The sequence below is a fragment of the Uloborus diversus genome, unplaced genomic scaffold (assembly GCF_026930045.1).
Source record: "Uloborus diversus isolate 005 unplaced genomic scaffold, Udiv.v.3.1 scaffold_229, whole genome shotgun sequence".
In the NCBI taxonomy this organism is placed as follows: Eukaryota; Metazoa; Arthropoda; class Arachnida; order Araneae; family Uloboridae; genus Uloborus; species Uloborus diversus.
This window is the reverse complement of record NW_026558383.1, coordinates 131,776-149,691: the sequence shown is the minus strand read 5'-3', so window position 1 is coordinate 149,691 and position 17,916 is coordinate 131,776. Positions and strand designations below refer to the sequence as shown.

Genomic DNA, 17,916 nt, shown 5'->3' with positions numbered 1-17,916 from the left:
CATCATGTGTACTAGAGATAATATCACGACTGAGACAGTAAGAAGTAAAGGGATATGAGAGCCAAAATGAAAAATTAGGAACTGACTATTACACATGGTAGGAGCAGGGGTGTTCCCATAAAGTGTACTCCATATACGCTATATACTCTCAAACATTTTTTAGACATATTATGTATATGATCACATACACATATTGTGCATAGTGGATGATTCGTAGTATACCCTCAGAAAATTTGATGGGAACATTACTGGGGGAGTAGAGGGTAGGAGAACCTCCCCTCTACTTTGGGGCAAGGGATGGTACTAGTAGCCTTAGATACTGCTGTACAGCATGATTTAGAGAAACTTATCAATGAAAGCCTTCATTGTTTAATTCAAAATTTTAAAATGTCTTCTTACTTTCCTTTGCTTCTTACTGCCTTCTTAACATAAGTGCATAATTAAGCACTTTTTCTTTCAATACAGAGTATTAGTATAATAAACAAATGAAACCAGTTATACCCAGTATAAAACCAGATCGCTATTGATTATGAATCGTACATGATTTAATGACAATGGGGAATACCAAATTATTAGAAGAAATGTTAAATATATTCATACATTAAAACTTAATTTGAAGGCTACAATAAAGAAATGTATATATTATGACTATGGTTATCAAAGATATAACTGGCGTAGAAAAAAATGTATATGCATAGTATTGCTTCGTTTGAGTAAGTCCGAGGCATTTTAATGCAAATGTATTAAAATATTTAGGTAAAAATGATAATAAAAAAAAACATAAGGAAAAATTCGAAAGTCCTCCAAATATTTTAACAAAAGAAAAAAAAAACCAAAGATACTTTTTGTGTTTAGAATAACGATTTACTTTAGCAAACTAATTGGCATGATTTCCTCCCATGAAACATGAAATGAATCTTTTACCTTGTGCGCAGTGAAATAATAAGTGTTGAATTTGCATAGAACTTTTAAAGTAAAAAACAATGTTGCTGATAAACTTGAAAATATTTATCTTATTTACATAGTTTTCTCTTATACTTTATTGCACCACACAACCACTGTTGTTCTTAGGATCCTTCCCAGTTTGATGGACATTAACTTCTTTCACAGGAGGGATTTCACCTTCAGCTTTCTGAGCAGATTTCTATATAAAAATGAAATCATGTTGAGTATTTGAATGGTTTTAAAGCATTTTATGAGAAAAAATGGTGCAATATGACAGTTGAATAGAAATATTAAGAGTAATTAAGTTAAAGTAGGAATGTTTCAAAAGCTCCAATCATTATAGAAAGAAAAAAAATATGACCAAGAAACAATGAATACAACATTTAATCAAATAATAGTGTGAAACACAGTCATCGCAACATCACTTTCAATAACACATGAATTATACCATCAATAAACTGGTAACCTCAGCAGGTCCCAATTGAAAACGTGAAACCATTTTACCATATTTTCAAGAGACCTGTTTTAATGTCCCTTTTTCTGAGATTTCCATGTTGATATTAACTCTAAGGCACAACGCTAAGAGCTTAAGCTGAAAGAGAGGCATATGTGCTCTAGAATTATTAACCTTATTCCAGTTATAATTTCAATGAATGGACTAAACTTTTAATCCATAATGTCCCCATTGTCTGTTTCCTAAATCTTATAACAAATTTAAACCTGAAAAAATAGTACAAGAAACTGGTGCATGTAAAACAGTGGAAATCATTAGAGAAACTAGTAGTGATGAGTTAAAGTACAGTGAGATCAGTCACCAAGCAAAATCAACGATTCGGCAAAAACCATAACGGCTTTTTTACCTACTACTACAGCAAATTTGAACACTTTACAATTAATATCACAACTTACAAAGCTAGAGAAAGTGATTAACAATTATTTATATTTAAAAAATGTAATTGAAAATTTAGAAAAATACATTTTTGAATATATTAAAATACTAAAAAATAGATAAATAATTATTACTTTCTTTTCACTACTAACATAAAACAAGTTGCATAAACTTTATGTGAAGGATTTTTAATATAAAAAGGTCTTACATTAAACAGGTTGTATAAATTGTTTTACGTATTTAGGTATATGTAAGAATTTATTTATAAATAAAGAAATATTCATGTTTTGAAAGTTTTTTTTGTAAGTCAGTTCCCTATTTCATGGATTAGCCTTTAAGTACAAATAGTGCTGTTTATAGTAGGAAAAAAATGTTTGGAGAACTTGCCTCAGGTTTGGGGGGGGGGGGGGGGTTCAAAAAAAGAAAAGCTGGTTTGATACCAAGTTACATACTATTTGCATCAATTTAGTTTTTCAATGAAAAACCAAATATGTTGAGAAAAGGATGAGAATCATAAAAAAAAAAAAAATTCTTACTGAAAAAGCTGGGTCATTAGGGTTGAGTTTTGCGGAATCAAAGGCAGCATAAGCAACCGGAGTCCAAAGAGAATTAATAGGAGGCAACGTAAAGTCTTCTGGGCTCACAAGCCCATATGTTGCTTTAATTTCCAAAGGCAGGGGATCCGCAGGAACCTTTTGATGAAATCTAAACAAAAAGAAAGAAAACAATAAAGCTACAACTTTTCACAGAACTGAACATTTTTTCAATGAAAAACAGTTTTCTATGCATTAGTAGCAAAATGGGCCAATTACTTGAAACTGCATGAATGAAAAAAGAAACTCCTAATTTAGAACAATTACAATAGTAATTGACCACAAAATAAATAAGTAAGCAACATTAAGATAAATAAAATTCATAAAATACAGCTTAAGTAATTTTGCAGGGTTGCCACGGAAGTTCAAGAATGAAATTCCCTGACATTTCCAGGTTTTCCAGGTGGTTTTGAGAAAAATTCCAGGTTATCAATCTCCACCTTCATTTTGCAACATTAATATATACATCTCAAATTTTGATAAAACTTACCTCATTTTCAAACTTTACAAACAATGGCTACCAAATTTAATTTACTCAAGCTGAAATAATCAAAAATATGTACTAAGGGTGGTTCATTTTTTTTTCTCTCTCGGCTCGAGTCCAAGACACCCCTTATTTTTTTTTTAGACTTACTAATAGTATTGTGCTGTAAAAGTTTTAGCTTCTTGCTCAAATTTTAAGAGGGTGCTCAATGACCCCTCCATTTAAAATTAGCTCTAGCATAGAAAAAGTCAAATTTAGAAACATTTAATTTCCCCAGCTGTTTTTTTTTATGTAAGTAATTATTTTATTGCAATGAATATGCATATAACTCGTGTAGATTATAGTATGTAACATTGTTTTTTCAGTTCAATGAATTTTTTTAACCCCCTCCTCATACTTATGAAGTTTGAGGGAGGGGGTCGAGCATCCTCTTTCAGTTGGAATAGGAAGTTAAAATTCCTTCAGTATTTTACTATCCACAAGTCTAAAAACATTGAGTGGTGTCCTGTTTTCTAGGAGAAACCTTTTTTTTGAAAGTGTATTTTTGAACTACCCTAATGTACTAACACAAGTGAAGCAAATCACTGTAATAAACAATTAATGTAAATGTAGCATATCTAATTTTCAATTGCCAGGAGCCACTGCCTTACATCAAGTGAAAGAACTGCAGAATTAGCAATTGTGACATCTGTATCACAAAAATAAAGTTAATTGCTAAAATAATCTGAACTAAAACTTATGAAACCTAAACTTTTTCAATTATTGCTTTCTACACCTCCAATCCATTGAACTCAAAGCGCTTTTAGACTTTGGCCTGTAAAAAAATCATGCACCTTTTAGCTTCACATATTTCCCCTGTTTGTTGCTCATAAAACAGGGGTGCCCCCCCCCCCCCCCAATATTTCTGAACGCCTTAGCGCTTTTTTTTATTTTTAAGCCTCTTTTTATATTTTTTTTACCTATTTATTTATTTTTAATTATTATTGTTTTGAAAAAAAAGTGTGCTCGCTCCCCAATAAAATACACGCACACAGATGAAAATAATAAAGTAAAATAATATGCGTAAATAATTTGAATAAAAATAAAGTAAAATAAATAATTAAAAAATCCCCCCCCCCCCAAAAAAAAAAAAAAAAAAAATTGATGGCGCAACTTGCACCATAATCACTCCTGTGGGCACCCTGTCATAAAGTTAAAGTTTGAGCATTGATCAGAAACTTCTCTGATGTGCAGATTTTTTTTAAAATTGGATTACTTTTATTTTGAAAGAAAGAAGCGCATTGGAAGTCTTAAAAGATCACTACCAAAATACTAAAAGATTAGCGATACTTCTGTAAAAAAGAAACTTTCTAAGTTTAAAATTGTCTCATGAACTAAAATTACAGAACAAAATTGTTTAGAATAATACGATTTCATTAATTAATTTAAAGAAATAATATAAAATATGAAAAGATTATTGCAGCTCATTAAAAACTTCAGTCGGCACTCCCAGACAAAACAACGTGCTGTGCATCATAACAACTTCAGAACTGCTGACGTAAACAAGCAGCGCTTAAACAGAGCCTGCTCAAACAAGGAAGAAAAGAAGTAGTAGACGAGGGCTGTTTCAATGCTTTGCTCTTTTCGCCTGCCACTGGGTCCCTGCTTCCACTGGTAAAACTAGTTTCTGACGTCACGGCGCTGACAATGCGTCAGCCAGGATGGTGAATGTTGGTTTTTCTTCGTAGGGTCACTACAGTTTTAGTACGTCTAACCCGCTTTGTATTCTCATGAAATTATTGTTTCAAGAATGTCAAGCTGTGCTGTTGCGACCTGTAAGAATCATTACAGGAAAACTAAAGGTGAATCGATAATTTATCATGTTTTTCCAAAAGATCCCGGTATTTTAAGAGAATGGCTGCAGAAATGTCAGAGGAATGATAAAGTTAATGTTCAATTCGCAAGGATCTGCAGTATTCATTTCAAAGAAGATGAGTATGAACTGGATCTGAAGAATAAACTCCTGGGATTGCCAGAGAAAAAAATTTTGAAGCTGAACGCAGTGCCAAGTCTTTTGTTACCTTCAAATAAATTTCAAGAGATTAGTACGGATAGAAAAGAACGCAAACGGAAAAGAAATATTCGAAAAAGTACTGTAGAGCGATTAGAGAATGTCAGCTCCAAAAAAATATGCTTAAACTATCCAAATGAAACATCACAACTCCCCGCAATTAACGAAGAAGCTGATGAATGCAATTCCTGTTCCAGATTAACAGAAAATAATATAAAGCTTCAGAAAAATATTTTGCTGAGAAGGTACCGAAAAAGAAGCTACAGAATTTCTCATCTACTCAGTGAAAAAAAATCTCTGAAAAGAAAATTAAAAGCTGCCGAAGAAAAGAACAAGAAATTAGTACAGATGGAAGCAAGTTGGAAAACTGTTCTAACAACAACGCAAATTGAAGCGATTGTGAAAGAAAATAAGAGATTAAACTGGAAAGCTGAAGATATTTCCAGGGGTATTATATTGCGAGCTATGTCAAGAAAATCTTATGATTTCTGGAGGACGAAAATTAAAATTCCACTTCCAAGTGCTTCCACTTTAAGAAGATGGTGTTCAAAATATTCATGTGAACCTGGGGTCTTGAAAAACGTTTTATCACTCATGAAAAAAGAATTCCGAAACACTAAACATTTCAGAAAAAATATGCATACTCAGTTTTGATGAAATGCATCTGGACGGCAGATTGTGTTATGACAGCGCAGAAGATCAAGTTCTTGGCCCATTCTCTAAAGTTCAGGTTGTACTCGCTCGAGGTATTATGTTTCCATGGAAGCAGCCAGTGTATTTTGATTTTCAAAAAACAATGACAAAGACTTTACTCGAGGAAATTATAATTGCATTGGAAAAAAAATGGAATTAATGTGTGCGCACACATTGCTGGTTCAGCTACTGTTTGGAAGGAGTTGCAAATTTCAATAGAAAAAACATTTTTTCAAAACCCTTTTGATACCAATCGAAATATTTGGGTGTTTTCAGATCCACCCCATTACTTAAAATTACTCAGAAATCACTTTTTGGACCATGGTTTTTTGTTAGAAAATGGAACTGTACTTAACTGTCTTAGAAAATGTGTTAAGAAAAGATAGAGGTGAGATGAAACTATGCCACAAGTTGAAAGACAGTCATCTCACAGTGAAAGGCAATGAAAGGCAACGAGTTGCCCCCGCAAAAACTTTGTTCTCTGCCACTACAGCAAAAGCAATTGACTTACTGACAGGGGACAAGAATGCTGCTGAATTTTTTGAACTCGTTGACTCATTTCTCGACGTAATGAACAGCAGTGTGAGACAGCCACCAAGTCATAAACCCTTACAAGCAGCATATGGAAGCGAGGAGCATTTAGTCAAGCAAAATGAAACCCTGAATAAAATGAAAACTACAGTATCTTCATTTAGAGTTGTTGGGAAGAATTGTTTATTGCCTTTTCAAAAAGCAATTATAATCTCCATAACTTCACTAATTGCGTTATTTGAAGATTTAAAGAAGCATAATTATAAATATATTTTAACCTCTCGACTAACCCAAGACGGATTAGAAAGTTTGTTCAGCCAGATAAGAGGAGTAGGAAGTTTTTTTGATCACCCAACTCCCACAGAATTCAAAAGTCGCCTAAAAAACCTTTTGTTGGCAAACAAACTCCCTACTTTATCTTCAAAAGCCAACACTCAAGAACAAGAATCTGTTCCCTGCTATTTAACAGCAAATGTGTTAAAAGATGCTTTTGCACAAAAAGATATCGATACAATAACCGCAGAAGAGGAAGATGAAACAATTTGTGAGAAAATTTATGCTGATGGTATTCCAATGTCTTGGCAAGTCGACGTAGACAGAGCTTCAACCTGCCTATTATCCCTTCCAGAACATGAAGCCCTTAAATATATATCAGGATATTTAGCTTTCAAAGTGAAAGATAAAGATTCCTCTCTCGGATGTTTGTCGGAAGAAGATGGAGGAATTAGTTTCGTATGGATTGATACAATTTCTAAGGGAGGATTGACGAAGCCAACAGAGGAATGGATGCACATTATTGAAGATTTTGAGGGTATTTTCAATAATATCCATGGAAAAGATAATATCTTCAAAGGAAAAAGAGTGACAAGAGAGCTATTTGATATTTTGGCAGAAAAATATCCAGATGTCTGCAAAGGTGCAATCAAAAGATATGCACGAGTCCGGACATTCATCAGAATAAGATATTTGAACGAATTTGTCGCTAAGGGAAAACGAAGCCATAATAAGAAGCAAAAGAAGTGGATACAATCAAATGTAACCCAATCTATAAGTTCTGCAAGCTAAATGTTATATTTTTTGAAGAATTTCTATTCCTAATAGCATATCAAATATCCACTAATTACAGTTTTTAGTCTTTCATATTTAAAAAGTTAAAGGCGGCTTTAATAATCAATATCAACTCATAATGTCTTTTAGCACATTAATTACAATAATCAGTAATTAAACTTTAAAACTTTAAATTAAACTACACAATTTTTAAACACGCCAGCTTCAAAAGCTGCCAGTCCTAAGCCTGGGTAAAGTGTGAAGGAAAATTGGGTAAAATTATACTTGCACCAATGTTTTAATTTGTTGTATTCATTGCAGTTTAATTCTAAAAGAAACACAAACAAAAATAATTTTAGCTATCTATTAAATTGGTACGACATACAAAGAAAAAAAAAATAATTTGTCATGTTTTCTTCATTTTTAAGCGAGCTTTTTTACACTTATCTCAACAATGAAGAATTATATATTTATTTTTAAGCAAAGCAAGCTCAATACCTAAATTTTTTTAAGAAGACTGTTCTTCAGAAAGCACTCGTAAACTTCAATGTTTTTAACAGCTTTACTGCAAAAATTAGTTGCAATTTTTTTTGGAAAGAAACGAACAAAGTACGCATTTTCTTTAGAATGCATATGTTTTTAGGTTCATCAGTATAACGCTTACTGATATTTATAAATCGAAAAAAAGTAAATAAATTTGTAAATTTTATAATACAATGGAAATAAAAAAATCAAATTTTTATCACGCTTCAAAAAAAGGAAAAAGAGATGAAGATTTCTCATAGCGTTTACTGAGATCAGTAGTTTAACATTGAATGGGGGAAAATGTTTCAGCGTGATGACGTCACGAGCCAATCGGTTGGGTTCCCGCTTTTTCTCCCGCTTGAAACAGCCCTTCTACTTTCTATGGTCCTGCCTTCTGCGCATGTCCGCCGCTGACTGCTGTGGTGCACGCCGACTGCTATGGCGCATGTGCCAATGGCAGAGTTGTTGATAAAAAGAACTGCAGGGGGAAGAAGAAAGAGGGGAATGACAAAACGACGAATGGGAAGGGAATGGCGGCGAAAAAAACAAGGCAGAAAGGTTTTTTTTTGACGTCATAGACCGCAGGCCGTGCTACGAACGATTGGAAATATGCAATTTTTCATTTTCCCTGATTTTCGGCCATTTTCATTTTCCCTGACAATTCCAGGTTTTCCCGGTGCGTGGCAACCCTGTTTTGCAAGTCATTAAAAATTAGGGAAAAACTGAACAGATTAAAACTTTCATATCATGCCAGATGCGAATTAGCAGATTCTAGTACCAGAAAGAAATTCATTACATTATAAAGCAGTGCTAAAAGCGCAAGTTAGTGAAAAACATTGAAAACAAGTTTTGAGATCGTAGCTGCTTTATTTATTTAAAGACAATTATTTTTATGCTAGTGCTTAAAATGATTATCAAAGCTCAAAAACAATTTCAAATTAGAGGTTTATTTTCATTTTTAATATATTTTTTATGAAAATACCGAGCTGCTCCGCAAAATTTCAAAATACTCCTCAAAACCATCCCAGATGCTTCTCAAATAGTTTCTCCATGGTTGGCAACCATGCTCCTTGTAATCAGTAGCGGGCGAGGGGGGAGGGATAAAAATAAAATGACTTGTTTCTGAAAATTATATAAATTTCATATTTACATAAAAATTTATAAATTTTTTTTGGGGGTCTGTGACACTATGAGTTACCGACCCGTGTGACACCTGTGCGAGGAACTTCACTGCTTGTAACACCAAAATACATGTTGTCAGTCATTTTTTTGTTGCTATTTTTCACTATTTTTTTTTCTGGCAAATGACTATAGGATAAACTAACGAGTTCATCTAGAGATTTTTCGTCAATAACTATAAACATATGTGCATTTTTTACATGTTTTGGGAGACATGAAGGTCAAACTCTTCGCACCTTCATTGTTAAGCCAGATTGGATTGACACACTGCTAATAAAACATTAGTGTGAAAAAATAGAGATAAAAATGGCACCAACACCGGACTGGTGTCTATACATTGGAGCAGTGTCGATGCATCGGTTTAGAGAAAAATTCTAAACCTGTTTAATGATGTTGGTTGCATACCGGGTTTTGGTGATGCATCGCCCAGCCCTACAACGATGGGCCACATACAGCCCAGGCCCCATCAGTTGGGCACCATTGTTAAACACAGAGCCGCCAACCTTTAAAAATCCAAAATTGTAGCTGCATTTTGAGGGGGGGGGGGCATTCAGTGGCGGGTACCAGGTGGTTTTCAGTGATATATGTATTTAGTGGTGGCATTTGAGGTTAAAAAAAGGGGGGAGAGGGCAAAAAAAGACAACTAAAAGCTTCAGCAAAAAATGAAAAAAAAAAAGTATAAAATTTTGTTTGGGCTGGTTTTAGAAATAATGAAGCAGAATCAAACAGTGATGAATTGTCAACAGTATAATGAACAAAATAATGTACTTAATGAATTTGAATTGAATTTCCAATATGATACAGAAAATATTAATACTGAACATTTTAAGATGATAAAGTCTTGATTATTGTCCGTACCATTCACCTGTTTGGCGCGTCTTTTTGAAGTAACTTGCTTGCGGCAATTATCACGACCACCATGTTCAACTGAAAAATCGTTATTTTAAATAGTACATGTTATGTAACCCGTCTTTAAAGATGAAATAAGGAATGGCCAAGTGCTTTTATATTTTTCACGATATTTTTGGCAGTTTTTTGCCAAAGAACTCATATAAACTGCATGAAAAATAAACCGGTAAGTTCAGAAAATCAAACTTCTATATGTATGCTGGTATTATCAAGCTTCATAACCTCTAGTCCAGCAGTTTTCCTTTTATAGCAATAAAATAATTTGAAATAAAATCAATAAGTTACTCACATAAAACCATTTTCTCTTTCACATTTTTCTAATGTCCGCTTAATGACTGGCCCCAAGCTTCTAAAGAAAAGATGATTTTCAGGTTTTGCAGCGACACCAGCACCTTTTAAGCTTATGTAATCCTTACACTGTTTGATTGCAGAGATGTAGCCTATATTAAAAATATAGCTTTTTAAAAATATTCTTTTAAATAAATTAGGTCATAAAACTTATCATACATTTAAAATTCAATGACAAAAGAACAAGAGTAATTGATTAAAATTTCTGAGACATATATACATATATAACATGTATGCATTCAGTGGTGGCATTTAAAGTAAAAAAGGAGGGGGGCGGGCAAAAAGAAAAAAGACAACTAAAAGTTTTGGAATTTTTAGCATCAACAAAAAACAAACAAAAAAAGTATAAACTTTTGTTTGGGTTGGTTTTGGGAATATTGAAGCAGATAAGTGGAAAAATTGATGTACGTCTAACTTAACTCACTTTTTCTTAAGATTTTGATAGACAATAACTTTCCCTGAAGAAGCACTTGGATATGAATTTGACTTACATTATTTATCCTGAAGTATTTTGAGGTGTCATAAACACTATAAATAATAATAATTTTATTTAAAAAGTACAGCTTGTTTAAGTAAAACAATTGTTTTACTAATGTCTAAACAATGAATACATAAATTAAATTCCTAAATTGGAAAATCAAATAAATTAGGGGATGGTTGTCCACCCTCCCCCTCCAAATTGCTGCCACTGTATACATTGCATTATACATATAAATTTACGAAACTGGGCTCACTTGAATAGGGACAGTATATTCACTCTTAATACAGATTACATGAATTGAAAAGAAAAAAAAAGTGGAAAAAATGTAATGGGGATCCATGATTTTGAGAATGAACTCACTTTTTTGTAAAGCATGAGCCCCTGGGACCCAGTTTCATTAGTCATCAGTGGGACCTCTGTAATCACTAATGATAATCAATTAGGTAGCAATTAAATTTGATATACATAATTTTATTGGACATCTTGAGCCATCTGAGTGGAATGTGGCCGAGCATTACTGCTCAACAAAAGGATGGATCAGGGGTGATTTTGAGTTCATCAAAAAATACCTGAAAGTTTCAGCGAGAACGGAGGGGGGGGGGGGGAATCTTTGGCCCCTACTACTTAAGTGCACCTTTGCCATAGTTTTAAATAGTTCTGAGTCAAAATATTGTGTGTACATTAAATTAAATTTTTAATGGATTACAAAGTTACTTTTGAGCTGGTGTTATACAAATTATCTTGACATTTGTCCATCTTAAGGGATAGGTGTCCATCTTAAGGCTCTTGCAGGTATATTTGATGAGTATTATATAATTTAAAAAAAATTGCGAAGGTAGGGAGATAAAAGCATAACGAAAAAAGAACACAATTCCGGTATTTTCGGACATGAAAATACTGGAAATACGTCCGAAAATACCGGAAATTCGGTAAAATACTGGACCACAATCACCCCTGGGATGGATATAAAATAATCATCTGAATGCACCGATTAGATGGTCTGAAATTGGTCCCCAATGTGTGGCCTAAAAATGAAGCCATGTGTGGCCTGCAAAAACTGACTTCCACAGCTTGTTGCTATCAGAGCCGGCCTTAGCACATGCGGGGCCCAATTAGAGAAAGCTGGCGGGCCCCTTACAGACTGATCGTACAAATTCGAGAAGTGCTGACCGATATTTTTTTTTAATTCAGGCAAGGATTCGAAAATTCCGCAATTATCCGTCTTCTTTCAAATTTCTATATCACGTTCGATTTTTATTATTTTATTTCTTAAGAAACGAATGAATGAATGGCCACAAAAATAAGTGTACATTTTAAAAACGTAAGAAAAGTAGCTCTAAGAATCTTTATGCCCAATCACATGCGGTTGGTGCACGAGAAAATTGGTGTGTCAAAAGAAGTGTGGGACTGAGGGAATAACTTCTCAGATGCTGATTTTTTCTTCCTTCTTTTTTGGAAAATTGGACGATATTATGGGAATTTAACATAACTGATTAAATAACCTCCAAAAAATGTGGAATATTGTCTCTAAAACCGGGACGGATGGTCGCCGTAGACTTCTCTCTTCCAATTCTTAGTTCGCTTATTGTGAAATAACTTGGTAAAAGTCCATTCAGTTGGAGTTTTTAATTTTTATTTTCATGGAATAAATCAACCCACCCAGTAAAAAATCATTTTTCTATCGATCATTATTGTGCAACTTTGAGAAGTGAGAACCCCTTCACCGTTGGAAGTAAGCGGGTAGCGCAATTTATAACTTGGGACAGAAAAGGAAAATGCACCAAAATGTATCGGTCCTAAAAAAAGTAATTTTTGACCACAAGCAAAAGACCAGACGTCTTTGGGGTGTCAGAAGTGGAACGGAATTGCAGGGAACGGGGGAGCTCTCCTTGGAAATTTTTCGAAATTGAAGTTTAAAAAGGCAGTTTTGGTACGGAGATGAGTTTTGAGGGGAGGAGGGAGAGAAGAGGGACGTTAGAGGTCAGATAAAACACCCACAGTCCCTGGAAGAGTCTTCAAAGCTGACGTCTAAAATCGCCACTTTGGACAATTTTATGTAAACTGAAGGGAAAGGGGGAGAGGCGGAGGTTCCCCGCCTACCAAATTTTATTTTAAAATTTAAGATAAGTTTAGATTAATTTTGGTAACGATAGGGAATTGGGGGCTCCTCTCAGAAATTTTTGTCCCCATTAGATGATGTTTGATGAAAATGGAGAAGAAAGGAATTCGCAACTCCAACGAACTATAGGGGGCACTGAAGTCACTGTCTAATGGCGGACTTAAAAACTAAAACAAACGCACATGGTAACGAAGAAAATGCTAAAAGTGTTGTGATTTGTTTTCGTACGTATGATTTTTTCGCTTTATTCTTTTTAAATTAATTTTCAAAGTCTTGTGGATATTCTGGCCCACATAGAAAGAAATGAGAATTCAAGAAGCATTACTAAACGTCAAAGATTAATGCAAACTACGTAGTTCGTAGTTCTAAGCAGCTATTTCCACGATGTTAAATTCGATATTTATCAATTCTTGATAAAACTAAATAATAATTGTGGCCTGACAAGAATAACAATTAATGCTAGAAAATTCAATATGACATTACAAATTGTTATCGAAAGAAGATGATACTTTTTTGCCTTGCTTGGCTAGCGCTTATTGTTTTCCATTTGTAGCTGAGTTATTTCTCTCGAATTCCCGAATCGGTTAATTTAAAAATTTTCTGTTTCGATTTTTCTAATTTCTGAGTTACGATTAAATTGTGTCATGTTATGCAAATCATCAACAAAATTCTCACGGATATATGGTGGTAGTTTTCTTTTCAGTTGATTGACCATTATTTCTTTTCACTTATCGAATTCTGTAATCTTACTACCATTTTATTCCACTCATGATAAAAATTAAAAATGGTTTAACTAAAAACGCGAAATCTCGCCAAGGGGTCAATCCATTTCAAATCACCCAGTCGGTGTTGCTCAACATTTTTAATTTTCCCGATTCTTTTATCATGGATTACCTATGGGTAGACATTAACAAAACTGCAATTGAAAAAAAATTACTAGCCATATTTTTTATTTGGCAGCCATTTTTAAAATGGCAATTTGGCAAATTTGACAAAAAAGAGTTTGCGGAAAATTGTATTGCCAATTCATTTTTAAAGATATCAAAATAATTTAAAAGCCAGTGTGTTAAGCTTAAAATGACCTTTAAATAGACCATATTTTTATTTTCCTATCATGCAGGAAAGTCAGTTAAACTCTTTCTCTAAAAAATCGGAAAAAAGTTAACAATCACTAATTTTTAAGACCGTAAATTTTTAGGAAGGAAAATAGACTCAGCAATATTATTTTATTTCTGTGTTTGAGTACTCATAGTACTACCAACAGCATGAGTTTTAGTCTTTAGAATGAACTAGTTTTTTTTCTACGGCTTTTCAAAAATGGCCAAAAACACGTTAATGCCAATTTTCGTAGGTCAATATCTGAAAAGGGACTGAATGAAAAAAAGTGAAAATTTTATAAAATGTTCTTAATACTAATAAGAATGTCTCACAAAAAAAATTATGACTGATATTCAACTACGTTTTGAGTTATAGAGCTGTGAATTTCAATAAAAACGCTACCGTTTTAAATACACTCGTGCAATGCTAAAGTAACAACTATAGGCTTAAAATTATTTAAACTGGCAAAGTTAGTTGATGCTTAAGTCAATAAATTATTATTTAGAGTTTTAAAAATAATTTACTTAGTTTATATTTAAATGCAGCTCAAGTTATAATATATAATACTGCCAAAAACATTTGTTAAAATATAAACAACAACAACTCGCCCATAAAGCATCTTAAGCTAATATTCACCACAGCAGCTGGGAAGAAAAATTTTAATTCTGTGAAGTGTTGTGTGGTTTTCTTCTCTTTCTTTTTTTTTTTTTTTTTTAATCTATCTTTAAATGCAGGTAATGATCTAAACAAGAGCCTTGTAATAGATGATCTGATTTTAGTAGAATCCACCATCAACACTGATTTCTTTCATATTATCTAACGTATCCAATTAAATATTCTTGAGCAATTCTAGCATTTTAAAAAGTTTATATTTCTTTTAATAAAAATCGTTCTATCATGAAAACATAATAATGACATGGGATAAAATTATTTATATACTCTAGTTTAAATTAAATTTTCTTGCTTTTACTGGTATATCAAAGAACAGATGAAAAAAAAAGAAAGAAATAATGGCTATTTTTGCCATGGAAGAATTCGAAAGATACTGTTGTCAAAAGCATGGATTTTTCACTTTCTTCTCTCTTTTTTGGTTATTTACTTGTTCAGTAAATCTGACTCAAGCATTCATTTGCCAATCTTTGTTTTTCTTGTTTATTTTTTATGGTTTTTGGGGTTTAAATCTATTGGTGTAAGAGAGGCAAAAAAAAAAAAGTAGTCTGCAACTGCTTGTACAGTCAAGATCTTTTCTGGTGCTCACAAGTCTAGACTCCAAGGTGACATGCTTTGGTATGGATGAGGTTCAGTTGATGATAGTTATTTGACTAGTGAACATGTCCTGCTTTAGAGTATAGTTTTGGAATTGTATTTTTCTGTTTGCATTATTGTGCTTTTTTAAATCCACCTAATATTAGTTTTTAAGAATTTAATTGATTGTTTAAGTATTCGGTATGAGTTGTTTTGTGGGTGAACTAATAAGTGAACAGTGCCATAAACACAACAAAGAAGTACCTAAAGAGTTGATCAAGGTATGTGACTTGCCATCTGAAGAACAATGTTTGCTAAAATTAAGAATTTCAAATGAAATTACTAATATTTGTCATTACCACAGAGATAAATATTTACACAAGTACAACCACATTTTTGGGAAAAAATGCTGTGACCCATTTGGTAGCCACAAAAGGCCAATCAAAAACGGTTTGCGTAAAATACTAATTGAACACCTTTCCAAAAGTAAAAATATGAACATTGAACTAATTCCTGGACAAGCTCTATGTTCAAATTGCGCATCAAAAATTTTTGTAGAAAAACTGCCCGAAGATGAAAAAAATAATGCTGAGGATGATCCTGAATTTCTTCCTGGCCCTTTTGAATTAGTAGAGGAGAATCCGTTGTATCAATTGGAATCCATTTGTGAAACTTTGGAATTGTCTCCTTTATGTAAAATAACAAAGCTTAACACAGAACAACGACTGTCAGCTTTGCAAAGAAAAACTGATAAAATTACAAGCACAGTCAAGCGAAAATTGGATGAATCTTTCCATAATGACTTAGAAACACAGAGTTTAAATGAAACAGATACTTCAATTAGTGAGTACTACGCACTCATTACTAAACTAAAAGAAAAATTCAAAGTGTCTAGTAAAGATGATAAAATTAAGATAATTAGTCTACTGCCAAGCTCATGGTCAAAGAAAAAAATAGTTGAGGACTTTGGTGCATCTGAATACATGGTAAAGTTAACTAGGCAGCTAGTAAAGGATCAAGGTATTTTGCCACATCTTTCAAAAAGACAGGGCAACCGAATAAGTGAAGCTATTATTAACTGTATTAAAGAGTTTTACAAAGATGACGAAAATAGTCGCTTATGCCCTGGTAAAAAGGAATATGTTTCAACTATGATTGACAATGTCAAGGTGCAAAAACAGAAAAGGTTAATTCTTCTCTCACTCAACAAACTCTACAGCATATATAAACAGAAATATCCAAATCACAAAATTGATCGCTCTATGTTTTGCGCTTTCCGACCAAAGTGGTGCGTTCTTCCGGGTTCATCAGGAACTCATAGTGTATGTGTTTGCAAACATCACCAAAACACAAAGCTTATGATAGAAGGAGCAAAGCTTAATTTAAATTATAAAGACCTCATAGCTTTCATGGTATGTGATATTGAAAATGAAAAATGTATGCTTGACACCTGTTCAAAATGTCCTGGACCAGATACCCTGCTTGATATCTTACAAAATCAAATTGACAATCTGCCTGATGAAGTTGCTTTCAAACAATGGGTGCAAACCGATAGAGCTGAGCTCATAACACAAGTAATGTCCAGTGAAGAGTTTCTGCATTCTCTTATTGATAAGCTTACTCTTTTAAAATCCCATCATTTTATATCAAAAGTTCAAGCTAAACATTTCAGGGAAACTAAAGAAAACTTGGAAGATAACCACTGTTTAGTGATTGGTGATTTTGCAGAAAACTTCACATTCACAGTGCAGGACGAAATACAAAGTTTTCATTGGACTAATACACAAGCAAGTCTTCATCCGTTTGTAATATACTACAAAAAGGAAGGAACGGTGAGTTGCAAATCTATTTGTGTTATTAGCGACCACCTCGATCATAATACAACTGCTGTGTACACATTTCAACAGTACCTCATCAGGGAAATCAAGAAAATTATACCAAATATTGAAATGGTTGTGTACTTCAGCGATGGCGCAAGCAGCCAATACAAAAATAAGAAAAACTTTGTGAATGTCTGCCAACACAAAAACGATTATGGTGTGCAAGCCGAGTGGAATTTCTTTGCCTCATCACATGGGAAGAACTCTTGTGATGGGATTGGCGGAACAACAAAGCGAGAGGTAACACGAGCATCCCTCCAAAGACCTTATACAGATCAAATCCTGACTCCACAAGACATGTTTAAATACTGTCGGAACAACATTACTGGAATCAAATATGTATATGTTTCTTCAGCTGAAATTGAGCGAATGGAAACAACACTGACCGAGAGATTTGAATGTTGTTTAACAGTGAAAGGTACAAGAAGCTATCACAGATATGTTCCCTTAAGTAACAATGAAATAAGGTGCTTTGTTACTTCCACAGGCTCGAGATTTGATGATCATCAGACTTCAATATTATTTACAAATGTGTCGTCTTTCACAAATAATGACTTTGTTGCCTGTATATACGATGAGAAGTGTTGACTTGGAAAAGTTGAAGACAAAAGTGAAGGTAACAATGATATTTTGGGGCATTTCTTTCATCCTTCTGGACCAAAAACTGCCTTTCAACTGTCAAAAAATGATACTGCTTGGGTACCCGCAAAAAAAATAGTACGTAAAGTTACTTCATTGGAGCTCACAACAATGTCTGGAAGAACACACAACATAACTGATAAACTGTGCAATGAGATATCATATTTGTTTAACTCTTTAATCAAAATTACAGCTGCCAAGTAGTTACAAGTTTTACATAAAGATATATAGAAAAACATTAGTGTGTGTTATAGTTTGTGA

At 33.4% G+C, this 17,916-nt stretch overlaps 1 protein-coding gene across 1 annotated transcript in view; it reads right to left on the bottom strand.

Moving 5' to 3' along the window:
* Window positions 1–339: 339 nt before the first annotated feature.
* LOC129233182 (BRO1 domain-containing protein BROX-like) overlaps window positions 340–17,916 on the bottom strand; it is a 41,096-nt gene continuing 23,519 nt past the window's right edge. Inside the window, 3 exon segments of the mRNA XM_054867247.1 lie at window positions 340–1,144; window positions 2,371–2,539; window positions 10,135–10,285. Coding sequence (XP_054723222.1) covers window positions 1,040–1,144; window positions 2,371–2,539; window positions 10,135–10,285 — 425 coding nt within the window. The 3' untranslated portion in view covers window positions 340–1,039.